Source organism: Arachis hypogaea, chromosome 9 (genome assembly GCF_003086295.3).
Source record: "Arachis hypogaea cultivar Tifrunner chromosome 9, arahy.Tifrunner.gnm2.J5K5, whole genome shotgun sequence".
NCBI lineage: Eukaryota > Viridiplantae > Streptophyta > Magnoliopsida > Fabales > Fabaceae > Arachis > Arachis hypogaea.
The window spans coordinates 1,332,184-1,359,251 of record NC_092044.1 but is presented as its reverse complement, the minus strand read 5'-3'; the positions used below and the strand labels follow the sequence as shown (position 1 = coordinate 1,359,251).

At 31.6% G+C, this 27,068-nt stretch overlaps 4 protein-coding genes across 9 annotated transcripts; 2 read left to right on the top strand and 2 right to left on the bottom strand.

Annotated features, from left to right (window-relative positions):
• Nucleotides 1-6,397: 6,397 nt before the first annotated feature.
• On the top strand, nucleotides 6,398-7,930 carry LOC112709799 (RNA-binding protein involved in heterochromatin assembly dri1). Of its 2 annotated transcripts, XM_025761771.3 has the most exons (3): nucleotides 6,398-6,525; nucleotides 6,975-7,369; nucleotides 7,556-7,930. In XM_025761771.3, the coding sequence occupies exons 2-3, from the start codon at nucleotides 6,990-6,992 to the stop codon at nucleotides 7,626-7,628; spliced, it is 453 nt and encodes a 150-aa protein (XP_025617556.1). In that variant the 5' UTR covers nucleotides 6,398-6,525; nucleotides 6,975-6,989; the 3' UTR covers nucleotides 7,629-7,930. The 2 variants fall into 2 exon arrangements, with proteins under 2 accessions (XP_025617556.1, XP_025617557.1); XM_025761772.2 differs by lacking the exon at nucleotides 6,398-6,525 and having other exon boundaries at nucleotides 6,863-7,369; nucleotides 7,556-7,852.
• A 3,370-nt stretch (nucleotides 7,931-11,300) lies between these two features.
• On the bottom strand, nucleotides 11,301-14,307 carry LOC112709797 (3-isopropylmalate dehydratase small subunit 1). 4 transcript variants are annotated; one of them, XM_025761768.3, is made up of 2 exons: nucleotides 13,276-14,307; nucleotides 11,301-11,631 (listed from the first exon to the last, which is right to left on the bottom strand). In XM_025761768.3, exon 1 carries the CDS (start codon nucleotides 14,047-14,049, stop codon nucleotides 13,279-13,281), a length of 771 nt encoding a protein of 256 aa, XP_025617553.1. In that variant the 5' UTR covers nucleotides 14,050-14,307; the 3' UTR covers nucleotides 11,301-11,631; nucleotides 13,276-13,278. The 4 variants fall into 4 exon arrangements, with proteins under 4 accessions (XP_025617553.1, XP_072059894.1, XP_025617555.1 ...); XM_072203793.1 differs by having other exon boundaries at nucleotides 11,301-13,076; nucleotides 13,276-14,281; XM_025761770.3 differs by having other exon boundaries at nucleotides 11,301-11,984; nucleotides 13,276-14,281.
• A 690-nt stretch (nucleotides 14,308-14,997) lies between these two features.
• On the bottom strand, nucleotides 14,998-17,380 carry LOC112709796 (uncharacterized). 2 transcript variants are annotated; one of them, XM_025761766.3, is made up of 3 exons: nucleotides 17,097-17,380; nucleotides 16,075-16,303; nucleotides 14,998-15,552 (listed from the first exon to the last, which is right to left on the bottom strand). In XM_025761766.3, the coding sequence occupies exons 1-3, from the start codon at nucleotides 17,186-17,188 to the stop codon at nucleotides 15,295-15,297; spliced, it is 579 nt and encodes a 192-aa protein (XP_025617551.1). In that variant the 5' UTR covers nucleotides 17,189-17,380; the 3' UTR covers nucleotides 14,998-15,294. The 2 variants fall into 2 exon arrangements, with proteins under 2 accessions (XP_025617551.1, XP_025617552.1); XM_025761767.3 differs by having other exon boundaries at nucleotides 16,075-16,291; nucleotides 17,097-17,351.
• A 2,194-nt stretch (nucleotides 17,381-19,574) lies between these two features.
• LOC112709795 (F-box only protein 6) lies at nucleotides 19,575-21,085 on the top strand. The gene has a single exon (XM_025761765.3). It carries the CDS (start codon nucleotides 19,754-19,756, stop codon nucleotides 20,912-20,914), a length of 1,161 nt encoding a protein of 386 aa, XP_025617550.1. The 5' UTR covers nucleotides 19,575-19,753; the 3' UTR covers nucleotides 20,915-21,085.
• Nucleotides 21,086-27,068: the final 5,983 nt, after the last annotated feature.

Here is a 27,068-nt window from a genome sequence, read left to right as displayed (position 1 = left end):
AGAGGCAGCCAAAGGTGGTTTGTGGGAGAGAGAGAAGGGGGAGAGAGAGAGGGGAGAAGGTTAGAGAGAAAGACTAGTTCGAAAATTAAAGGAGAGAGGATTCGTGGTTCGAGTTTAGGGTAAGATTTTCGTCGAATTTACCGACAAAACAATCTCACAGTAATGTTTTGAAAGTGACAAAAAACGCAGCGTTTCGCTAGTCAAGGATTACCGATTTAGTGGTGGACGGTAATCTCGGCGCCAATTTTTTTTATTTTTTTTCTAATTATTACCGGTAAATTTACCGTCAGATAAAAAAAATGTCCAACGCTAAATCCGACGGTATCAACGTTTTTTTATAGTGTTTTTTTGTATAAGTTTTTTTTCTTTTACTATTAGTTTTTTTTGTAATCAACACGAATAAAATATTAGATGTTTAGATTATAAAAATTTTAATATTATATATTATATTTTTTTTTAATTTAAGGCGATAAAAAAATATAGACGATTGATTATCCATCTCCAACAGAGTCGAGATTAAATGGTCTTTGATAACTACTATTAATGTTATTTATATTATAAGTGGGTGGGAAAAGTAGTACGCACACAATGAGACATAGGGAGAAGGAGATTGAGAATAGTAGGTGGTGGTGGTGGTCGTAGTCTTTGATATTTATTTGCTTTGCATGGAAACGATTCCCAATGCAAAGAAAGGAGGAGAATCGAATCAGTTTGGCCACTTATGACTATTCCTTCCCCCTTTATTCTCTTCTCTTTACAGTTTGCTCCTCTTCCCTCCCCCTTTACCCTTCCCCAAGAGAATGGAAGCCAGGCCACATCTCTCTCTTCAAACATATACACATTTTATCTTCTTATGCTATGGATTCTATTTAATGTGAAAACTCAGGTACAGTTGACTTCATGTGAAGTTGATAGCTGAGAGTTGTTAGATGAAAATTTAGTTAAATCAATTAAATTATCTAACGACTCTCAGTTATCAACTTCATGTGAAATCGACTACACCTGAGTTTTCACTCCTGTTTAATCATAAAAGATATATATGTGTCATTGTGTCAATGCAATTGCTTATTAGATATACTGCGTATGAAACAACATATCGATCAATTTATCAGAAATGGATTCTCTCTCTTTTTTTTACACTTGAAAGAATAAAGTGTGATCTCTTATCTTTAATTCTACAAATGGGATCAAACATAAATAGGAGAGAGAGAACAATTAAGGGTGAGATTAAACATTAGACACTATTTATTTTTTTTTCACTGGAGAGGATCCATTTCCCAATTTATCTAGGAAGTGGATCTTCTCTCCAGTAAAAAAAAAATGGATAATGTCCAGTGTTTACTCTCTTATTTATATTTAGTCTCACTTATAAAATTAAAAGTAAAAAATCATATTTTATTCTTTCAAATGTTAAAAAAATAGAGAGGATCCATTTTCATTTATCTATCTATCATTCACTATTGAGTAAGGTTTAGGTAATTCATATACCATTTAATAATAACTAAATTTTATCAAACATTTACTCTCATGTATGTTAGATAAGCTGATTATTTTCTTATTATGAAATACTAAATAATAGGAGCAATAATTAAAAAATGGTAAAAAATTCTAGAATTTATATATATTCAGGTACAATTAATTTATAATAATAAGTAAATAAGAATTTTAAATAAAAAATAGGTCTCTTAAAATTTAGGGTTTATTTGTGTTTATTATCTCACTTTTAATACGAAATATTCATGTTAATTCAAATTCAATAAATATAATAATTAACTTGACACGTATTATTATTATTATTTTTTAACGAAAATATTTTGATATGAATAATTATCGATAAATATAGAGAATCCAAATCCTAGAAAACATGTTGATAAAGGTGGGATAGTATGTAGTATTAAAGAGAAAAAGAGAATAAAAAAAAATAGGGTTACTGATGGTTGTTTATGTGAGCAGCAGCCGCAGTATAGTGGGTTGAAGGAGGCATAAAGAGAGTAACAAAAAAGAATACAAAAGATGGTCAAAATGAAAACCTCGAAGACTTGTTAATAATATTCCATCATCATCATTATTATTCAGCTTCACCTATCTTTATTGAAACTCACCATATTGCCCTACCTTTTTCTTTTCTTTTCTTTTTTTCCATATTTGTTTATTTTTTCTTGTCTGTTTTTGCTTTCGAACTTGTTCTAACTTGCTTCCATTTCTGCCCTCACCATTGATGTGTGTGATTTAATTTCCTTCATAATAATAATAATAATAATAATAATAATAATAATAATAATAATAATAATAATAATAATAATAATAATAATAAGAAAGAATTTAATTTTCAGTTTTTTCATTTTTATCATGGTCCAAATTTTCATTCTTTATTTATAAAAAGTTTAGAATAAATAAAAATAAAAAACTCATATAAATCTAATAAGATCAAAGTTTTGCCTTTGATGAAATCTTAAGAGGTTAAAAACAATATTAAGACTAGTTGAACCCGAAGTTACATATATGAAAAGATGTCATCAACCAAGTAATTAACCTAATATATATTATGGAAATAAAGTTAACACGTACACACCATATTGTTAATCTCTAATTATTAGACAGTAATAAATTAATAATAATAATAGCTTAGCTTAATAATCAAATAATTAATTAGTATTAGAGTAATAATACGTGTTGAATTTGTGAAAATATTTCCTAATTAACAACAAAATATTAGCCAAAAACTACCAAAACAATAGCACTAATACTAAAGAAAATTATTATTATTATTATTATTATTATTATTATTATTATTATTATTATTATTATACGTATGTATTTGTCAGCTCATCCTTTAACGCGTCATAAAAATATTTTTTTTAAATTTAAATAAATAAAAAAGCTTTAACACATTTTTTAAATAATTTTTTTTAATTTATTTAAATTTTTATATAATTTTTTAATTTATTTTATACTAAATTCTTTTTCTTTAAGATCTAATAAAAATCGAACTTTAAATTTTTCAATCATAAAAATTCTGATACCTTATCATAAAATCACTTCTTCCAAAACTTAAAATAATAGTAGAAACCACATAAATAATAGTTATACCTCGTTTGTTATATTTTATACAAATCTTAACTGATTTATTATATTTTATATTAATAATTTAAATTTAAAATTTAAAATTTAGATATTTTTATTTTTAATAGCAAATTAATTTTCAGGAAAACATAACACTATCATATTTGATAAAATTTTATTAATAATTTTTGTGGCAAAATTAACATGCATTAAGAATTTTATCAGCACTAAGCTTTTGCTCATATCTCCTCCTTAATTCCTACTTTAATTTTTTATTCTTTTTTTGATAATAAAAAAGAATATTCAAATGACAAAGCAGCTACTATTTTTCGAAGTATGTTGATTGTTGACTGTCAAAATTCTCTTTGATTCCGAGATAGTAATATGGACATGAAAGTGACTTGTATCCCCTCGTGGTTGTTATTGGGATAATTTGTGGGCCAAATTATATGATTTTTATGGTACGAATATTCATTGCATGCTACCAAATTATGCTGACTAGGATTCCACATTGTCCAATAGCTTGTTGCCAAATCTCTTTTTTTTTTCTTTTTCTATTATTTTTCTTTTTGTTATATACATTGATATATATTCTATTTTCTTTGTGGGGTTGCAATTCGAATTTTGGTTTATTTACATAACCAAATGGTGTGGTCAAAGGGCCTTTCTAAGGTTCATGGTTTCTTTGATTGATAAGATCTTGGGACATTCTTTTTTTTTTTATTTTTAATTTTGTTTTGGAATTACGTTACATACATGCTCTTTTTGTGGGCCTTATTCATAGTTTGTTGACTTAGCAGTATTGTTTAATTTAGAGCCATGCTTTTGTTAAAAATCACATTTTTTGTTAGCACCAAAGGTCATTGGTATTATGATGAGTAAGGCTAATAAGATTAATCATACCAACGCAAGTTGGCACAGATGGATGAGGGTCTGTGTCCCTTAACCATCTCTCCCGGGTTCGATACTCACTGGAGGATGGGAATGGAGTTTGCTTGCTTGGGAGGGTCGCCCACTTTGTGTGCCTCTGCAGTACCCGAGGGATTAGTCATTGGGCTTCCGGCCTGATGGATACCCTGGTACACACCAAAAAAAATAAGATTAATCATATAATTATAAAAAATAACTTCAACTGATTATTTTAACTTACTCCATTAAAAATTTTTAGATTGAATATATTTAGTTTCTAAAAATTTTTTATTCTATTAAATTTTTTTGAGACGGATTGATTTCTATAATAAAATTAATTCGAGTGATAGTGATAAAAGAGTATAGTATATTTCTTAGTAGTTTTATATATATTTTGCGAGTTATGTGTTTTGATCTTTAGTTATCTGTGGAAACTTAGGTGCAGTCGACTTTACATAAAGTTGATAACTGAGAGCCGTTAGATGAGTTGATTGATTTGACTAAATTTTTATCTAACGGCTCTCAACTATCAACTTTACATAAAGTCGATTGCACCTGAGCTTTTACCTTAGTTATCTTTATGACTAAATAATTTAAACGACATTTTTTCGAGAAATTTTTATCATGTTAGGTTTAGTATTCAAAAATTTTCTGTTATACTTGTGATTCTAGTTGGAGAATAAGTATTTCTAGTATCTTGTAAGCACTTATTAGTTGTTTTCTTGCCATTAGAGTCGAGAGTTTGAACTAATTATAAAAAATAAATAAAAATTATTTTGTTTGATAATGATATTTTTTAGATTTAATTATCTTATAATAAAATTTGTTAGGAATTTATTTAACCGTTCTAGCACTCATATTAAATATATAGAAAAAGAAGAAGAAGAAGGAACATCATATGGAAATAGTGTATTTTGGTCTTTATATATATTGCTTGAAAACCAATTTGAGTTGGTTGAGTAATCAGCTCACTCGTCTGCTTAAATAAGTGTTGGTAGTTTAAATCCTGCCTTGTGCATACAACAACTCATTGATTAGCGACAGACCCTTAAATAGAGTTCAGATCCGTGACGGATTAATCCTTGACCTGTCCGATTACGGGATACCGTAGGCAACAAAAAAAATATATTGCTTGAAGGGAAGGGTTTTGGCTTTCAGATATCATGGCATTTATTGAAAAATGAGATAGCACACTTTAAACAAGATTGATTATTGAAGTGTGACACATAGAATAGAAGTGCCTTTAAGAATCTTGGGTTTGTAGGATTACATATCAATTCAGTAGTTCAGACTTGCCTTACCAATCTTCTCTCTCCAATTCTGAGTTAAAGACAAGCAAAATTGTGTTTCCACATGCATTTTTCTTTACCTTTTCATACACCAATACTTGCTTAACATAAAAAACAACAAAGAGGGAGAATATGTGTTGCAAATTAAAGTGTGTTTCACTTATTTTGTTGAATTAAATTTATATTATTAAAGTTTTGTACATATATATTCAATTATATTTAGTTTGTTAATCATTTAATAAAATTTTCTGATAATTGTATCATGATATAAATATAAAGATACTAAAAAAACAAAAATGTTAAAGAAATGCAACAATTATTAAAATTATGATAATTATAAAAAAACTTAAAAAGCAATTATTTTTTATATTTATCACTACTTAGCAATCATAAAACAAAATAACATCAAATTACATAGTATTATAAAAAAATAATTATATAGCATCAAGTAAATAAAAAAATTAGTCTCCAAATCGACTGTTATTAGTGACCAATTTTATTAGTCGCTAAAATTGATCGTTGAATGAAATTTAGTGACTAAATTTTTTTAATCATAGAAATTTTATATCGATTGTCAAATCAATCGCTTTTAACAATCAATTTTATTAGTTGCTAAAATTAATCGTTATTCTACTAGTTTTTTGTAACCACAATCTTAAATAAACAAGAATGTCGTTACTATATATTATGTCTCAAAAAATGATGTGTGACAAGAAGTATCATTATCCAAAGGACAAGTACAACTTATCCTAATAAATTTGGATGAGTTTAATAAGAGGACAAATGTTTATCCTATATATGCACTTGAATTCACCCCAAACCGTACCAATGAAGAAAAACAAAAAATGAAGTTGTTGTTGGCCACTGCCAAAGTTACATGTTCAAAATTCAAAGCACCGGCATCTCTTTGGAATTGTAGCAATAATAATGAATTATATATATTTCTTTTCTTTATCTCTCTTTTTCCTGCTTTATTAGAATGAATTTCATTGATGATTCCATTTATCAAGGTTTGCCACACTCAAAACAACAGTAGTACACTAAAAAGTACTACAAAACACGGCCCTCCATTTATTCTCCCTTTAATTTTTTTTTCTTTTTTTTTCTTTATATGATCTCTAATCTCTAACAATATATAAACCCTCCCACCCCTTATCACATTTCCTCATCATCCATCACAAATTCCTCTTCTGCTTCTATATCTTTGTGTTACTTCAATTATCACTGTATTATTGTTGTTATTATTATTATTATTATCTTTGAGGTTGGTCTTTCTGTTTATTTTATTTTCTACTATTTTCTACCACATACTATATATTTCCATATTACTATTCTCTAGTATTTAAATAAATACATAAATTGATAAATTATTGTATCTACCTTGAAACTTGTTTTATAGTTTTCAGAGACGCTAATCAATCAATGACGAATATTTTTTAATTATATTATTTTAGTAAACTTTTTTTTGTCCCTGTACTATTATAAATTTATTATCATAAGCAGAATAATCCCTAGTAGTTATTTTGAAAAAAATTTCTTTCTTTGATTAGGAGAAAACTATAGTTTCATTAAAATTAAATTAATAATATTACTTGATATATTTTCTTAAAAAATATAGTTATTAGATAAAATAAAATAATTTAACGTATTTTTTATTATTTTATATTTAAATCAATACTAACTAATTTTCTCGTTTATTCTGATGTCACTCAGAATAAACGAGTAATTATGAGCAGACCAGGGGACTGGAACTGCAGGTCATGCCAGCATTTGAACTTCCAAAGGCGGGATTCGTGCCAGCGATGCGGCGACTCGAAATACGGCGACAGAGTCGTCGATTTTGGGGGTTTTGGAGGAGGAGGAGGAGCTAGAGGATCTTCATTTGGAATGATGACCGGTTCCGATGTTCGCCCCGGCGACTGGTACTGCGCCGCAGGTAACTGCGGTGCACACAACTTTGCTAGCCGCTCTAGCTGCTTTAAGTGCGGTGCATTCAAGGATGACTTGGCTGGCGCCTTCAACAGCGAATTCTCGCGCTCGAGATACGGCGGTGGCGGTGGCGGCGGCGGTAGACCTGGATGGAAATCCGGTGATTGGATATGTAGCAGGTAATTTGATTTTGTTTCATGTCTATCATGTGTTTGTGTTTATGCTTACTAATATTTAAGCTTTAAGAATGTGTATATATGCTATCATGCATGCACTAAGTTTAATTATATGAAATTTCTTATGCATGGATATGAATTTGGAATTTTGGATTCTGTTTTATTTATTTATTTTTTCTGTTTGAACAGATCAGGATGCAATGAACACAACTTTGCTAGCAGACTTGAATGTTTCAAATGCAGTGCTCCAAGGGACTACTAGCTAATTAAGATGCTGCGAGATTTCTTTATTTAATTTCTTTGGGATGTTTAAGATCAATGATGTAAAATCTGATGCAAGAAAAAATTGTGGTTTCAAGAGGCCATATTACAAGAGAAGTTATGATTAGCTAGCTAGTTATTACATTACATCCCTTAGGCTCTTTCTTCTTAAGAACTACAAATCAATGTTGTTTTGGTGCTTTTAAACTATTTGTTTTTTTTTTCCTCTTTTTTGTGTTAGAGAGTTCATCATTTATTGTATGGTGCTTGGTTTCTTAAATTAAGATGATTCTCCTTTCTCTACTTTTGTCATGACATTGAACTACTGCTTATCACTGATCTAATCCTTAATGCTAAGGGGGTGGACCACTATATATAGTTTACATGGTATCTCAGTATTAGATTCTTACAACTCAAAAGCAAAATGGAACTAGACACAAATATGTATATATTTTTTGGGTTTGACCAGAAGAATAATTGCAATTGCTTTGAATAAGCATCACAAACAATTCAGTTGTTCAAATGTGGAAAGAGAAAAAAAAAAAACAGAGGAAAAAAGAAAAAGAAGGAAAAGAGAGATTATTTTCAATATTTGAATTAATAAACCAAAGTTAACCCTCTATGAGTTAAGCAAATATCTCTAGCTTAGCCGCTTTTTATAAAACTCTATTCTATAGTATTGGTTTATTGAAACCCTATTTTTTAGAAATAAAATACAAGTTGATAGTCATAGAACCATACATTAATCTTATATATAGATTTAGTATGGATAGTTTATATGGATGATAGATAAATCAGTCTAATTTTTGTTCCTTTAGTTGTTTCATATAATACTCTTCCATATTTCAGTTTTTTGGCCATGCATGTTTTCTTTTCCATCTTATCTAAATGTCTGGTAACATCCCTGGCTATTTTCTCTTCCATATGCTAAGTAGACAAAAAAAAAAAAAAAACAGTCAGAACTTACTTTATTTAGCATTCATTAATTGTCGCAACAATTAATGAATGCTATATAAGGCAAATTATGGCTGTTTTTTGCTGATTTTCTTTGATTACCAAACATTTTCGAATCCATTTAATCTTTAGAAACATAACACTTTTTGGTTTAAAAATAAATTAATAAAGAAAAGATAAAAATTAAACTTTGACCCTTATTATTGAGATGAGTCCTTACTTCTTAACTTCATTACTTCTGATAAAATACATAAATTTATTCTCATATATATATGTTTTTTTCCATTGCATTTTTACTTGAATATGTTAAGCAATTACGAAAAAATGTCATTACCAAAAATACGAATATATATATACACCCTAAAAGTGAAGGACTCGATTATTTACTTAAAAAATTGAAAACAATTTGACCTTATTCTAGAAATAATTTTCTAACATAATTTATGGTGTTTAGTATGTTTCTAAAATAATATAACTCAAACTACATACATCTTTCGTTTTCATGACTTCACAAGCTTAAATTAGTTAGCATATTTGAGACAAAACTCAACATTGGATTCCCTTGGTTGAATGTGAAGTATACCTTTAAAAAGAATATGAACATTGTGGATTCAAAAGATAACTCAAGACTCTTCAAACTATATATGCTTTTATGTAGGACTATTGTCTGCCTTTCAGGCAAGCTTTATTTATATTTAGTGAAGTGTCTCCAATTCTTTTCAGGAAAGCTTTATGTTGGTAAAGTAGTGTCTCCACATCTAAGATTATGCACAACTTACATGGCTTTTGCTTTTTTATTACTATTATTAATTAATGCTATTAGTTTGTTTTTGTTTTTGTTATTGTTATTGGTGAAGGTTATAAAATATTTTGAATCTTTTTACTACTATATATTATTAATTATTAAGTGTATATTTTATTTTCTTAGTATAAAAGATGCACTCTTTAAATTGTTTTCATTTCTTATTATTTATTTTTAATATAATAAAAAATGTAAGAAATGGCTAAAAAATTATACATATAATATTCTTCTTATTCAAAATTAGACTAACCTATCAATTTTAAGGTTGAATTTGAATGATTTGTGATTAGACTTTCCAATATAGGACATTTTCATTATTAGACAAGCTCCCCTTTCCTTTTTGGGTTCACCTATCTGGCAAGTTGGAATTATTTTAGAAATAATTATAGTAAGTGTATACAAAAAAATCAGCCATCAAATTAGTTATTAGAATAAATTACGTGTTAAAATATAAAATATTCATAAAAAATAAATTAAATAACACATGTATTTATATATAAATATATGATAATTGATATAGTGATTAATTTTAGTGTCCAAATAGTGATTAATTTTAATGTCCAAATAGTATTGTTTTTAGAAATCATAAGCTCAGACAATTATATTTATTATTTGAGGGAAAAACACAAGATATTCTTAATTATAAATGAGGAAATTATTTCTATTGGTTTTTAGAAAAGTTGGCATCAATAGATGAACAACACCAATGAGAATACTAAAAAGAAGTGAAGGATACCCCTCTTTAAAAGATGGCAACTGATCATAAGAATATAATTTTAATTACTTTCAAATTTTAGTTATCATGAACTAAAGATATTAACCCCATTGAATATTACAAGAGACATTAACCAAATAAAATCCTTTTTATCTCTAAAGGATTTCCCATTGGATAGTGAGGAAAGAGGTCCAACATATCATCAAAGGGAAGGAAGAGAGTTGATTGCCCCGATTTTTTTTTTTATTAGTCAGTGGATTGGACAACCCTCAATCCTAAGTACTCTACAACTCCCAATCCTAAGTACACAACACACCCACACACTCCTCACATATTTATCACATTTTTTCCCTCAATTACATTCTCTAGAGTTTGAACTCTAGACCTTAGTAGTGGAGAGAGGGTAAAATGCCATCAGAGCTAAGGCTCTTCGGCGATTGTCCTGATTATAAGAACTTGAAATGCAATAGATTGCAAACATCTTCCATGTCCTTTCTGTTCAAAACTTCAATTACAGGTTACGTGCTCCATGGTGGCTATATCAGGCAGCACAACCTCAAACATCTAAATAAAGATGAACAACTATTTACATCTCTATATATTTGCCACCATCATTCAATGTGTTCTTGTAGATATATTAGTTTGAAAAACACAATTCTCTGCTTACAATAGAAAATAACACAATAACAACGACAATATGACTACGGATATTAAATACCTCTTTCCCGTTAAAATAAAAAAAATAGTCTTTAAAAGACCCAAAGAAATAAAAAAGGCTTAATAATAATGTTCACTATTCTCAAGTGAGAACAATACACGGGCTTATACAAAGAATTGGGCCTTACTAAGAATACCAATAAAGTATTGGTGGCAAAAAAAAAAAACCGATTACAAATTTACAATTGTCTTCCTTAGCGACATTTCATGTGATAAAATATAATTTTAAATATAATATATACTTGTTTAGATATAGCTGACTGGAATTTAAATTTATTTATTAGGTTGGTTGGTTTTTCTCACAACATGATGACAGCAACAGCCAATAACAGCTTCGGCACCTATAATATTAGTACAGCTTCATATCTGTTTTCTTCATGTCCTCTCTCTCTCTCTCTCTTCTTTGTTAGGAACATTACACAAACAGCTTAAATCTGCTTCTCCCATTTATAACATTCATCTTTCTATACTTAACTCTCTGCGTATACATATGTAATTCTACACACATTCGTTATTATTATTTTTTAAATTTATGCATTCAAATACAAAAAGAGGATATACTACAAATCCTGCATAGGCAACAAGTATGATGCAAACAAAAGTCCCAAGTTCTAAATGGAAGCCTTAAATAAAACTACACATTCCTAGAATGTTGACAATTATAGCGCCGACAATACAACACTCTAAATAGCATTAAACCCAAGACAATACAATAGTCTATCTGTGAAAATGACTCCAATTATCCAACAAAATCCATGTCCATTCTAGCTTCCATGGGTGGGAAGAACAATCATAAATAGCCATCTTGAATATCTACTGCATTCCAATAGATACAAAGCATAAGAAGTTAGAACCCCAAATAAACCCTACGATTCAAAATATCATCCTATTACAAGATCAAAACATAAATAAATAACACCCATTGAGCCAAGGTTACAAGATTTACGTAATCTGTTAAACAGTTGAGCATGATGTTAACAACTATAGGTCATGTGAACTTTAAGTCTGATATCTAAAACTATAGGTCATGTGCAAAATCAATGCACTGACGTTTTAAGATTGAGCAAAAAGAACCTCAAATGACCAAATTAGTGAATTACCCTCATTTCCAGGGTTTTATTAAGGAATATATGAAAGAGGAGCTTTTTGTCCAAATCGTGCTGCTTCTCCTAAGAAATAAAAGACTCTATTATGCACTATCAAAATTACAGTTATTGATCAAATTACTCCCTAGCAAGACTAAAAAATTTGTAAATCGTAATTTGCAAAGGTCTTGTTTGGACAATATTTTTTCCTTTCTTTTTTAAGACCTAATCTGAAAAACTGAAAATCATACAAACTAGTGGCTGAAAATCTAAATTCCAACAATTACAGATTCTTATTCAGATTAGTACTTAGCCGTTATTGTCCTTAATCAGAGTTTTCTTTTTTTTTCCATAAATCCTCAAAAATCCTTCAGTTGATTTTTCACAATTTCTCTAGAATGGAGAGTCCATAAACCCTAACAGTTCAGTCCTCTTGTATATTGTAAAATCCAAAATAAGGGTAAAGTTAACCACTTCAACCTCCATGTTTTCTTTATCCTTCTTTTCCATCACAACCCTTCCAAAACAAACCACAATAAGACTAATTTAACCCTAAACTCTCTGTCTTCCAATTCTGCCCAATTGGCCAATTCTGAATCCTATTTGAAACTATCAATTTTATTATAAACTAAAGAATGTGTGGCATGTAATGTAGTCATGCAAATTGAGATCCAAGTGGTGCAAGCCTTGTCCTTGCACCATAAACAGCCTCAGAGCAATTATTCACAAGCAGACATTTGTAATTCTTGATGACACACCCAACAAACTTCAATACCTCAACCCTTCCAAACACAACTTTTGTAGTTCTTATTTCTATTCTAACAACAATGCTACAAAAGCCGTAGTATTTTAACCAGAATTTTTCACAGATCACGATGATGATTAAATGAATATAGTATAGTGGTAGAATCCACTTTCCAATCCAAAGCTAGTAATCATTCTACACCATCTTAACAATTAAATTGAATTCAAGCAACCTAGCAATGTCCTTATTCTTTTTGGTGATAAGCAATGTTCTGGATTCAAAATGCATTACCTAGCTACCTAGCAATGTTCTTACTCATACCACATTGTTCTTAAACTTAATTTTGAGAGAAAAGATCCTGGCTATCTAGATATAAACTCATACTCAGCTAGTAAAGCTGCAAAAGGTACCAAATCACAACAGCTAACCACCTACAAAAACAACAAAACGGGGGACAGTTCATCACATCTTGCAATTCTACCACTCAGTGCATATAAAGCAATCTCCTCTTATTCCAAAACCTAACTATAATAGTGAACTGCAAGTTATAGTTGTCATTTCATAGAAACTAAACTCGTTCCCCTATCTAAAATTTATCATCCTAAATGAACCAATAACAATTTGCTATACCTCTCAATGAGACGGAATCATGCCGGTCTTCCTCGCATAAGCGAAGATCCCGCCGGCCTCGATAACAGGGCCGGCATCTCCAATTGACTTCAGCGCATACTCCTTTCCAGTGGTATGATTGATCAGCTTACTCTCCTTCATCTCAATCGTAACAACATCACCAGTCCTACACTCCTCACACAACCTCCCCTCCGATTCCAGCGGGTAAACTTCTCCGGTCGCCACCGAGTTCCGGAAGAATATCCTCGCGTATGACTCCGCAACCACTGCCGCTGCACCCGACGCGCCAAGCGCAACTGGCGCGTGTTCACGGGATGATCCGCAGCCGAAGTTGGCGCCGGCGATGACGACTGTGTACTTGGTTTTCGACTCGCCGGGCTCGATGAAACGCGTGGCGTAGGAGGACGGGAGGCCGATGAGCGCGTAGGTTCCCAGCTTCTCGTACTCGTCGGGTTTTGACGGGACGAGAGTGAGGTACTCAGCGGGGATGATTTGGTCGGTGTCGATGTTATCGCCGACGACGTAGCAGAGGCCGTGGAAGGTTGTTTCTGCGGCGGTGGTGGAGGAAGAAGGGGATGAGGTGGCGCGTGGTGTGAAGAGAGAGTGGATGCGCGTGGAGGTGGAAATGGCGGTGGAGATGGCGCGTGAAGTTAGGGTTTGGTTTGCGTGAGTGGGGAATGTGAGGGAGTGAGAGGGAGAGAATGGAAGTTTGGGTTTGTGTGAGGAGGTGGTGAAGGTGGTGAGGTTTTGAGGTGTGGTTGTTGCGAATGCCATTGTTTCCGTTTTCGTTTTTCTGTGGTGACGGCGAAGGTAAAACACACTATGTGCTTTTGTAATTGATTGGAACGACGTCGTTTGAACTGGGTGGCAAACTTGGGTTTTGGAGTCAATGTGGTGACGGCTATAGTGTTCTGATTTGAATTTTATTCTCACTTCTAATACAAAACTTTTACCTACACAACAAAATTAGAATTTTCTATTGGACTCCTTAAAATAAACTTGTCTTTTGGTTTATGAATTATGAATCTAACTAATTCAGTAATTTATGGGGTTGTATCAAAAACTAACAATTAGAAAATATTTTCAATTAGACAAGAAATTTTTCGAATTTTCTTGTAATTTTTTTATGATCATCAATACTATGATGTCGTATAGATTTTATTCTTAGAGTGTAAAGTTTTGTTTATTCGCCTTAATTTTCTATAAGTAACATAAGGAGAATTCTATTCAAACGAAGGTGTGGGAAGTTAGCAATATATAACACCAAAATTAACTACAAGTATAAAATATATATTGAAATATAAATACACATTAAAAATAAATTAAACCACACATGTATTTATATATAAATACAATAATGATTGATTTTAGTAGCTGATTTTGATGTACGAATAATATTTTTATATATAATTATATAGTAAAAACTCACGTGTAATTGTCTTTTATGTAAAGTTAATAGTTGATAATTAGTAAATAATAATTTATAGTCAAATTTATCAAGTCATTTAACAGTTTTCGACTATCAATATCATATGAAAATAACTATCAATATCATATGAAAATAACTGAATATGAGTTTTTACTTAATTATTGTATATATTGCCGTTGTAATAATATTATTTATTCTTCTTTATCCGAAAAAATAAGTTAAATCAGTATCATGTTCAACTTTAATTGATTTTGAAAAAAGAAAGAAAAAAAAAGGGCTGAAATGAAAAGATGTAATTGCAATGACTAACTAACTATGTAGAATAAGCACAGTATCATGCAATGTTTCCAGAAGAATTATGCAAAATCCTCTATTCAGAAGAATCAGTACAGCATAAATCAATGAACTTCACATGTATCTACAATTCAATTCCTGCTGAATATTCTTCACTAACTAACCTATCATTTAGAAGTTAGAACTCTCTATATCCTAGTGTCTGCAATACTCTTGAACAATACTAGTGCTTTTACCTACTACTACAGCAAAATTGAAGTATCTGTGCCTCATAGCTACTACAATCTCCTGATTCATCAGTGCCTCTTTACCTTCACAACTTCCTCTCTAGCAAAACTATGAACAATCTTCCTTACATCTTTTTTAATAGAAAAGAATGCAGATGCTACTGCAATGTACATTGCTGGATATATATGAACACTTTTAGCATGCCCCATAATGACTTCTCTAATTAGAGCCCACATGAGAAGAAGCATTCCAAGGAGACTCATTCTACCTGGTTTTATCAACCCATTAATTGCTCCTCCCACTGACAAGTAACTTCCTGCTATAACCTGCAAGAGGAACCCGGATCGAAAATGAGTACCAAATATAATCAACATTTGTTTCTTAGCTCAAAGACAGGCCTGAGGGCCTATGCACTAAGGCATATGGCCAAGACCCAAACGAGGGTCGGCTGTACTAACAAAGAAGGGGAAGCCAGAACGACTTGCCGAAAGCCTTTTTTTTTCCCTTCTCGTGGAAGTGAGCCGAACAGAGTCAATATTAACAAAGTCAAGGTCATCTCAACAATAACATGCTTAGATTAGATTTGAGCTCATAAGAATATAGTTCACTAGAAACCAATATACAAATTCTACACCTAAGACTTCTAATTACTAAACTAATAGGTGAATCAATTCTCTAAGATAAAATTTTTGCACCAGCTGATCATATGTATATTTTCCACTATCTATTAAGAAAGTGAAGCTTAAACTGCAACTTAGAAACGAATTCTAAATAAGAATTAGGAAATATATATAACTGGATCATGCGAAAATTTTTCACAAGAGAAGATCGATTCTTGTATATTCAACCTCTAGGCGTTGAAGATCTGATGCAGCTGAGACTGGCCTTGCATTTAATTTGTGCCGCTCGAGCAAATTTCCAAAGCTCGGAAACGGTTTCCAGTGGATAATAGCCTTTGCAATAGCTCCTGGGTAGAGAAGAGCCTTCACTATGAAAACTGGGAAGACCTCACTTGCAATCAACTGAGAAGATGTCACTTCTAATGGTGTCTTACATATTCCAATTCTGCATGGAACACTGGGAAAACCCAATTGAGAACTTTTCCTTAGCATCATTGCCAATAGTAGTGCAAAAAAAGTTGTTTTGAAATTTGAATCATCATTGAAACACATAATTTAGAGCACTATTTCAGATCTTCATTGCAGGAACAAGAGAAAAAAAGAATCCACTTTATGACCTTGTTGCACTTTTTTTGTTTATACATAACCCGTTCAAGTCGTACAATCAATTATCAGATTAGACTGCGTACATTATACATTATATCCTATGGATGCGACCCTTTCTCGGACCTTGTGTTTACACATAATACTTGTGCACCAAACTGCACTTCATAATCAACTGATCTAAATAAGAACAAAATATGTTCCTAAATGTTAAATATTACACCACCCTTAATTTCTTTTCTTCTTTAGTCTTTGCCCCTTAATCTCTTGCTGAACAAGCCTTTTCCATCCCAAGAACTCGAAACCACTGGCTAACACTAAACCATTGTAATGTTAATCATCACCCCCCTAACTTCTGATTATTTAATTTAAATTCTGATTTTATATTACTGAAAAAGAAAATGACAACAAGCATTCATTTTCTTCTTTAATGGTTTCATTATGAATAGGGTACCCTGAATCAATGACCAATTTTCCCCCTTTCTTCTCACTTACTAGTTACTACTAGTGTGTGGTTCAAATTTCTAGCTTCTTATTTTAATTACACCACTATTTGTAATCTAAACGTGATAAAACAAAAACAGCGAGACAATAAACAATTAAAGAAAAAGAAATTATTGAATGGGGAATAAAATTTATAGGTATACCTGAAAATGGGGACTTGAAAGATGATGATAACGAAATATATTGAGAAAGCAATGGAACAAATTAGGTTAGCCCATCTCTTGGAAGAAGCCATGGAATTGAAAGTCGAAATCTTTTTGAAAAGAACTTCCAAAAGGGTCCCCCAATTTAAGATGTTACAGTTTTTGAGTTTTGACAGCTTCAATTTGAAGCTTGTGTTTTGAATTTCCAATTTTTACGATAATACAGCGAATAATAGGGGAAAAATTGCTCTAAAACCAAGAGATACATTAATGTGAGAAAATGAGAATTGGTTAATGTTGAATTTTTTTTATTTTTTATATGCTAATTTTATATCTTAAATTTTTATCAACTCTTTCCCAAAAAAAAAAAATCTTATCAACTGTGTTTTTTTACTTTATTAACTTTTTCTTTTTCATTTTTTCTTAGATAACAAATATTTACTTATTCATTTATTTTTATGCATTTGAGGAGAGTTAAATTTAAATACGAAATTTCAGTCATATTGTCTAGACACTTTAGACAATTGTTATATATCTTCACTTGATACTTCTATTTAAATTTGAGAAAGGATATGAATTAAGTCTAAATATTTTTATTTTTCACAGCACTAATAAAGATGTTTAGGCAGATTGTATAAGCTAAAATAAAATATTGACATGCACCAAAATAAGACAAATTTATGCAAAATGAAAAATGCAGTAAAATTTACATGACAAATTTATGCTTCTGTTTAAGAGTCTGGTTAATAGTTATTATATACACAAATTATTATTTGAATCACTGATATTTATTTAAGTGAAAGAATGAGTTGAGAGTTGACTACTCAAACAATTCAAATTAATTAAAGTATAATAGACTTTATTCATTAATTTCAGAAATTACAATTACCAGGTACAAAACAAGTGTGAACTGGGCCCAGAAACTCAGCTTCATTGTTAATTGTTGGGCTGCACTTCACTTTCTCACTTTATGCTGGTCTACTAAAATTATTGACCCCTAATATTTTCTTTTCAAAAAACACTTGTGCAGCTCATTTATGGGCATTTCACAAAATGGGTCTTATATCAAAATTTGTTAGCAGTTTTTTTTTTGTTGTTTACGGTATTTTTTAATCTAATAAATTAATTTAAAAATCTGTAGTTGACTAATAAGTTATTGCATGGTGTATGTAAAAGACGGGATTCAAACTCCTGATACTTATTTAAGCAGACGAATGAGCTAACTATTCAACTAACCTAAGTTGATTTTTTATATTGTTTAAAAAACAAACTTATTTTATTAACCAAATAGAATTAACTTATGTTAAATTAACCATAATTGATAGACACCCAAAAAAAATTTAACCATAATTGATAAAAAGTGTGTTTTTTGGGGGTGGAGAAAAAAAAGTAAGTATTTTTCTTTTGAAAAGGCAAATCCAACTATGGTAAATATTCTCTTACCTTTTGGCTTTTGGCAATCATGAAGCAACACCATCCTGAGATTTTTAAAAGGCAAGCCAGTCCAAAACCAACCAAATTAAATTCAATTTGGAGGGGCTCGCATGTGACATCAAAGTTGAGATGACATTACTCCACATCACATGTGGGTCACACATCTCCATGCAATAATTTGTGTGGTACCCGTCTATTCAAGCAACAAAAATATAAATTTAAATTCTATAAATAATTTTTGTGAGAATTTTTTTATTTTAAAAAGTTACTTAACATTTTTTAAACTTTCTTATAATAATTAAAATATTTAATCTTTACTTATCTATTATTTTATTATTTGACTATTCTTAAGATAAAAATTGGTTCCTATATCTCATCTAACATATCATAAAGTTGCAACGTAGTATTGTATTTATCCAAGAAAAGGATTTGTAATAATTGAACGGCAGCAATCATATGTGAATCGAAGTGATGAGTATAAAGCACAGAATCCAATTCTCTAATTTTACTTTTATTTTTGTTTATGCCATGTCAAATAAATAAACCTCATAAGTGGTTGACATAAGTCTTTGAAAAGCTTTATTAACATAAACTTTTTTAATCAATTTTTAATTATTCAAGTAATTAGTCTAATTGATTTTTAACTATTTAAATAATTAATCTAAACAATCTTTGTAAATAATAATTTATATTGGTTTGAGGTCGATTAAAAAATTTCAAATTGTGAATAGTCAATTTATCCTACGAACAAATAATCAGGAATCGAAAATGGTATTTATTTATTATTTATTGAGTAAATACTTAATTTGACATCTGAAAATTATTTTAAAAGGTTTACGAGATCTTTGACAAAAAAAATACTTAATTCGGTTTCTATTTTTTTGGGACGGATTAATTTTTGTGTAAAAAAAAATAATATTGATTTTCTTTTGACACAGGGGCTAATCACAATAATCAGTTCCACAAAAATAAAACCCAGAAATCGAATTGGATATTTTTTTTGTTAAAAACCTCGTTATTTTTTCGAAGTAATTGTGAAGGGCGTTTAAGGTTTTTCCTCTTATTTATTTGTATACTTAGCACCTCTGTTTCTGTTAGAAGTCTCACATGGCAAGTTGAAGGAAAAAAAAAAAAAAAAAGATAAGATTTGTAACATTCAATATACAAAAGCTAATCATCATTCATCAACCCTGAAACCTTTCTTCCATTTCCAACAACCAACCATGTCTATGATGTGGAACAACCTTCCCTTTGATCTCTTATCCAACATCTTCTCTTTTCTCTCAGCAGATTCCTTGGCCATAGCAAGAACAGTTTGCAGAAACTGGCATGCATGTTCAAATTCTTATCCTTTGATTCCAAGAATTACAAACTGTGCAACAAAGTGTAAGGCTCTTCAACCATGGTTCTTGGCTCTTCCAATAAGAAACCATAGACCATGTTGCTATGCACATAATCCAGTTACCAACAATTGGCATGAGCTTCCACTTGAGTTCTCACCAGTTTCATTGGTTAAACCAATTGCTACAATTGGAAGCCTAATCTTGTTGAGGATCACAAACTCCACAACACTTCAACTTGTTCTATGCAACCCTTTTACAAGGCAATTTAGGTACCTTCCTAACTTGAACATGTCAAGGACTAATCCTGCTGTTGGAGTAACCCTTTCGGAGTATCCGAAAAATGATGTTCTGTTTCAGTTTCCTTGCTTTAGAATCTATGTAGCTGGTGGCATGTCTGAGGCATCATCACAAGGTGGTGCAACATATAATCCAACTTTAGAGATGTATGATTCAACAAAGAACAATGAGAACTGGGAAATTGTTGGGTCAATGCCTGTGGAATTCTCTGTTAGGCTAACAGTTTGGACACCAAATGAGAATGTCAACATCAAGGAGAAATTGTATTGGATCACATCTGCAAGGGCATATAGTGTTATGGGGTTTGATATTAGCAACAATACATGGTTCCAACTCGGCGTGCCTATGGCGGAGAGGCTCGAATTCGCGACACTTGTTAGGAGGAGCCATGAGAATTTGGAACTTGTTGGTGGAACTTGTGATGGTGGTGGTTGCATTTGGGAGCTGAATGATGATGGGGAAACATGGTGGTTGGTGGATAAGGTTCCAATTGAATTGGGGTTGAGATTGTTGTCAGGGCAGAGGAATTGGGATAGTGTGAAATGTGTTGGTAGTGATGGTGTTATTTGTTTGTATAGGGATCTTGGTTCTGGAATGGTGTTTTCTAGAAGAATTGGTGAAAAGGGTAAGTGGGAATGGAATTGGGTTGAAGGGTGTGGTTATGTTAAGGGGAAACAAGTGCATAATTGCTCAATTAGAGGAACACTCATACACCCAACTCTTGCTTCCTCTGTTATCTTTTGAATGAGAGTCTCTTTTTTTGTTACAAGTTTGTAAGTGATTGGATTTTGTATGAATTTGTGTGAATTCTAGCTAAACACCTGCAAATAGTACTTTGACGCTCAATTTCAGTAATTTTGTAATCAATGAAATAATTCATTTAAATTGATGAGTATATAATTCTGTTATATGTTAGCCTTTTTTTGTTGTTTATGGTAACCCCAACTCAGCAGGTTAAAAATTAATTTGTTGTTAATTTGAACTCCATTTAAGGATCTGCCGTTGACCAATGAATTGCTGCATATATAAGGCGGAAGTCGAATTCTCGACATTTATTTAAACGGACGAGTGAGTTGATTACTCGACAAACCCAAGTTGGTTTTCAATAATGGTAGCTAGTAGTTATGTAATTGCTGGACACTACTACATTAGTTTTGAGACACATGATTTTGATGCTTCCCATGTGACAAAGGTTCTCTTCAATTCCTTGTAGAACATGTCCCCTGTTTCTCCATGATTTTGATTATACTTGCATTCAAATTATTTAAGAATGAATTCATTTGACTATATGCGAGAAGCTGAGGATGCAGATCGTGAGAATTCTGCTTTTGTCTGGGCTGTAGTGTTATTTTGAACAGAGTTGGGCCACTACTGTAAATTTAGTATTCTCTAGGGGTTAATGTGAAATATGTGGCTGCTGTTGGGGATAATGTACAAAAACAAGAAATCAGGGGGTCAGACCTCTGTCTAATGAAATTATGATCTTCTAAAAAAGAAAAAAAAAGGATTGGTTATTAAATTTGTAAAGCTTGAACTTGAGACCTTTAATTTAGAATATTTAGTATTTTTCATCTAAATTAATCTCGTACTTATTATATATTATATAATGCACATTAAATTTATAAAAAATTAAATGTATGTTTATATCTATTAATAATTTAATATACTAATTATAAGATAATATATTCATCATCTTTTGTAAATACGGTTACATTTTATTAGATATATAAATATATAACTATTTATATACTTTTCTCTATCAATTATTTAAAGTATTATCATTTTTATTAAAATAAATTAATATAAAAAAAATCTATAAAAAACTCATATTTTTAAGATAAAAAAAACTCTTATCTAAAATAAATTACTAAAATATAATTATTCATTAATCTTCTTTTATCGATTTAAATTTTTAAAACATATCATGTACACTCGTATATTTTTATTTTCATATACCTAAAAAATTATATAATAGCAAGAGATTTCATCCAAGCAGCATGCAGGTGGTGTGATAACCTAGCTGAGTCACATGTCATCCATCCACGCAGCACGCCTTGCTGCACCACGTGTCTTCATCTAAGCAGCAAGTTGTCTGCATGTTAATGCCGTTGTGCCACATGTCATGCATGCAGCAGCACGCAACATGTGTATTGTTCCGTGTCTTCTTACAAGCGACAGACTTTGCTCCGGAAACAGCAGTCATTTATAGTGAGGGTTGAGAGTTGGTGCCGCGGGTGTATTAAATGGTGGTGGGGCTCGAGTCGCGGGTGTATTAAATGTTGGTGGGGTTGGGGTTTGCTTTCATTCTATTGTTGAGAGTGGTGGGATAATGGAGTGTTGAGACTAAGTGGTTTCATTAATTGGGTTGTATATTTTGAATTTGTTTAAGGTTGAGAGTGAAATTAGAACATTTAAAATAGTACGTAATTATACGTTTCATGAAAACCATATTTTCAATTATTTAGAATATCCTAATTATATAAGATTGTTATTTTTTATTAATTTATTAGTATTTATTTGGTTAACATATATTCATCATCTTTTGTAAATACGGTTTACAAATATATAAATATATAATTATTTATATACTTTTCTCTATCAATTATTTAAAATTTTATTATTTTTATTAAAAGAAATTAATATAAAAAAATCTATAAAAAACTCATATTTTTAAGATAAAAAAAAAACTCTTATCTAAAATAAATTACTAAAATATAATTATTCATTAATCTTCTTCTATCGATTTAAATTTTTAAAACATATCATGATATAGTCGTATATTTTTATTTTCATAGACCTAAAAAAATTACATAATAGCAAGAGACTCTGTCCAAACAGCACGCAGGTTGCGTAATAACCTAGCTAAGCCACATGTCATCTATCCACGCAGCACACAGGCTGCATGTTAGCCTCGCTACGCCACATGTCTTCATTCAAGTAGCATGTTATCTGTGTGTTAATATCACTGCGCCACGTGTCATGCATGCAGCAGCACGCAACATGCATGTTGTCCTGTGTCTCCTTGCAAGTGGCAGACTCCGCTTTGGGAACAACAGTCATTTATGGTGAGGATTAAGGATTGGTGTCGCGGGTGTATTAAATGGTGGTGGGCCTGGAGTTTGTTTTCATTCTATTGTTGAGAATGGTAGGGTAATGAAGTGTTGAGATTGAGTAGTTTCATTCATTGGGTTGTATATTTTGAATTTGTTTAAGATTGAAAGTGAAATTAGAACATTTAAAATGGTACGTAATTATACATTTCCTAAAAATTATGTTTTCAATTATTTGAAATATCCTAATTATATAAGTTTGTTAATTTTGATTAATTTATTAGTATTTATTTAGTTAACATAACTTTAATAATTTGTTATTATTTATTTGGATAATATTATTTTAAATGTACTGTTAAATATTAATGAATATTATTTTTTTGTTAATTTTAAAATTAATAAATAAGACACATATTTTTTAAAAATTTTCTGGTATAATATTGTAATTATGAATATGTTAGGTAAATTTTAATGATTAAATTGAAAAATAATAAAAATATTTATAAATGTTTAATTAATAAATTCAAATTAATATTATTTTTATTTTAAAAAATATTTCTGGTATAATATTTTATTTTATTTTTTGTTTCAACATATTAGGATTATAAATGTTTAATTAATAAATTCGAATTAATATTATTTTTTGTTTTAATTAATAAAATGATGTTATAAATATGAATAATAAGATATTCGAATTTGTTTAATTATTATTTATTTTATTTTCCACTAAAAGAAGTTATTAATTTATTATTTTTGTTATTTATTAAATTAATTCTTTTTGTGGTTGAACTTTATTATGTTAATAGAAATCTTCTGTCCCATAAGCTTGACCAACCAGAAATGTGTATTAGTTTTCAGTTTAATCGAACTTTATTTACTTCATCGTTGTATTTCTGGTTTTAGTTTAGGGTTTCTTCGAAGTTTGTTTATTTTATCATTGTATTTCTTGTTTTAATTTTCAGTTAGTCAAACTTTGTTTAACTTCCCATTAGTCGAACTTTATTTAACTTCATCGTTCTATTTGTTGTATTAACTTTTATTTTGAGTCAAATTTATAATTGAATGCGTTATCTCAAATATATTAACTTAAAATTATATAGATATTGAAATCCATAATTGAACTACATTAACTGAAAATAACTACATTAAAATTCAGCATTAAAATACGTTGACTTAAATTACATAGATATTAAAAGTACTACGACTATGACCCTACAAAGCACTACTGGAAACAAAACCCTATGAGCTACCACTGCCACCAACCCCACTTGGTCCAGCACGTTGAGAACATCTACTACGACTATGTCCCTGTCTCCCACAAAGACGACATACCCGGAGACCACGTATTTTCCGTGAATCCATTTCATTCAGATAGCGAGTCAATTTGGGACGACCTTTTGACTTCGTCTCAAGGCAGGAATCGCGACCATCGTCGGACCCGGATAATCAGGCCATGTCTCCGTGTCGCCCAACGGGACAAACTCAACTCTGTAGACCTTCTGAATCTCTGACATCTTGTATATATCGTCGACATACACCTGCCAATCCAATTGCTGGTTAGCACAACACACAATAACATGGCGACATGGAATTCGCTCCACCTGAAAATGCCCACAGTCGCACCTCCGTCGTGCAAGATCAACAACTAACACTTTTTCACTAGGCATTTCGCACACCTCAAACACCTCGTTTCTTCTATCAAATCGGTGCACAACGATGTTACCTGCACGCTGCATGTTTGTCTCTACCCACTGAGTTGCAAACTCTGAGAAAGTAAATCCAGCACGCCTGCGCTGGTAAGCTTCAGTACTCTTACACGTAAACAACTCGTTCAACTGATAATATGTTGCTCAGACTAGCACCAAAAGGAAGATTTTGAGTACCCTTCAACACCAAATTAATGCACTCGACAAGGTTCGTCGTCATCTGACTCCATCAATATCCCTCGTCAAATGCCAACACCCAATAGGGACATTCGATGTTGTCGCACCAACGAACATATGCCTCGCCTCGTTCTTGCAACCTCCAATAGCTGACGTTGTACTCCTCCATTGTCCTTGAATACCCAATGTTGACCACAAGCTTTTTCAAGTTCGAAATTTTAAATTCCCTCAAGAAGTTGCTACCAATGTGTCGAATACAAAACATCCACCATGTTCTCGGAGATTTCCAATCACCTCCGCTACGATTTACTACGGCTCAAATTGACTCATGACAATCAGAGATTATACCCACGCCGTCTCTTCTTACAACATGTGTTTGTAAATTACTGAGAAAAAAGTGCCACACATCAGCAGTCTCACCCTCTACAATGGCAAAAGCAATCAGTACAATGTTTTAATTTTCATCTTGCGCAACTGCAACCAAAAGACAACCTTTATATTTTCCATATAGTTAGGTCCCGTCAACCTGAACCAGCGGCTTGCAATATTTGAAAGCTCTTATGCATGGATTAAAACTCAAGAATACCCGATGAAGTATCCTAACATCGTCCACCTCTTAACTCCCGTTATACAGGAGTCGTGTTTCTATTTGGACTTGTGAATTAGGCATCTTTTGAACCATTGCCAAGAACCACAATGGCAAAGTTTGGTAAGATTCTTTCCATCCATCAAAAACCTTGGCTATCGACTTCTGCTTTACCAGTCAAGCCTCCCGGTAACTAATAGTGTAGTTGAATCTTGTCTGGACTTCCGCAATTATAGATTTGATCTTTATGGATAGGTCGGATTCAACCAATGGCTTCATAGCCTCAGCAATCGTGTCCGAGTCTAACTTGGAGTGATCCTATGAGATTGTTCTCATGGAACACATGTGCCTCCAGTTGTATCTCCGAATCTCCCAACAGGCTTTCTTCTGTATCAAGCTGACTCGAATAAGCCAATCGCGCTCACGTCCATAATCCTTGCACTTTTGCATAGAACGTCTGTGACTCAGATTCATAAACAACGTAATCGACTCCTCTGTAGACAGTGTAACTCTGAATTTCTGCAACAACTGATTTTCTTGAACTGTATTCTATTCCGATTCTAAACTCCCCATCCTCAGGATCAGCAACACCTATAAAAAAAAATTTGTCATTCATCGATCCGCTAAAACAAAATCAAGTAAACATACTATCAACTGCTCACATACCTATGTTTGCATATTCGGAAAACTCCGATGCATTCATAGCGTCTAGATCCAAGCTACGCATAAAAGGTGGAACGTCCATCGGTTGACTAACTGCGGCTGAAACCACTAAAATTTTTGCTACTGCCTCACCTCTCCATCGTCGTCCTCGTCCTCATCACCGGCTTCGTATGTAGCTTTGAACTCCTCATCACTATCATCATTCATTCCCGAGTGTGCCTCAACTCTGTCATCTTGCACATATGTGTCATGTTGAACCTCATCTGCAACAATATGCTCAAACTTAATGTATAACTCAATCCTAAGGTGTTGCACCTAAGTTTGCTGGTTAATATGAAACATCAGCTGAATACTAGTTTCGTTGACGATTGGCATAACCTCAAACCGTATCAGGATGCTAAATAGGATAACCGGACTCTTGTAGAGAATGTTGGTCGCCCTCTTTAAAATATCAACCTCTATGCTTTGACAAAGTCCGTACTGTAGTTCCGTGAACGTTATAGTGCACGAAACTATAAACAAAAACATATTTTTACATGCAAAGTTCACACCCTCATACGTATTTCATACGACTTTACTGTTGTGGTAAACCACTATATTTACAATGCCCTCCATCGTACCAACCCTGGAGAAAAACACTTCTCTCACATTGCAACGCCATCCAACCAGCGTCCGCCACGTGTACAACACGCAGGATGTGTGTTGCCTGCCATACT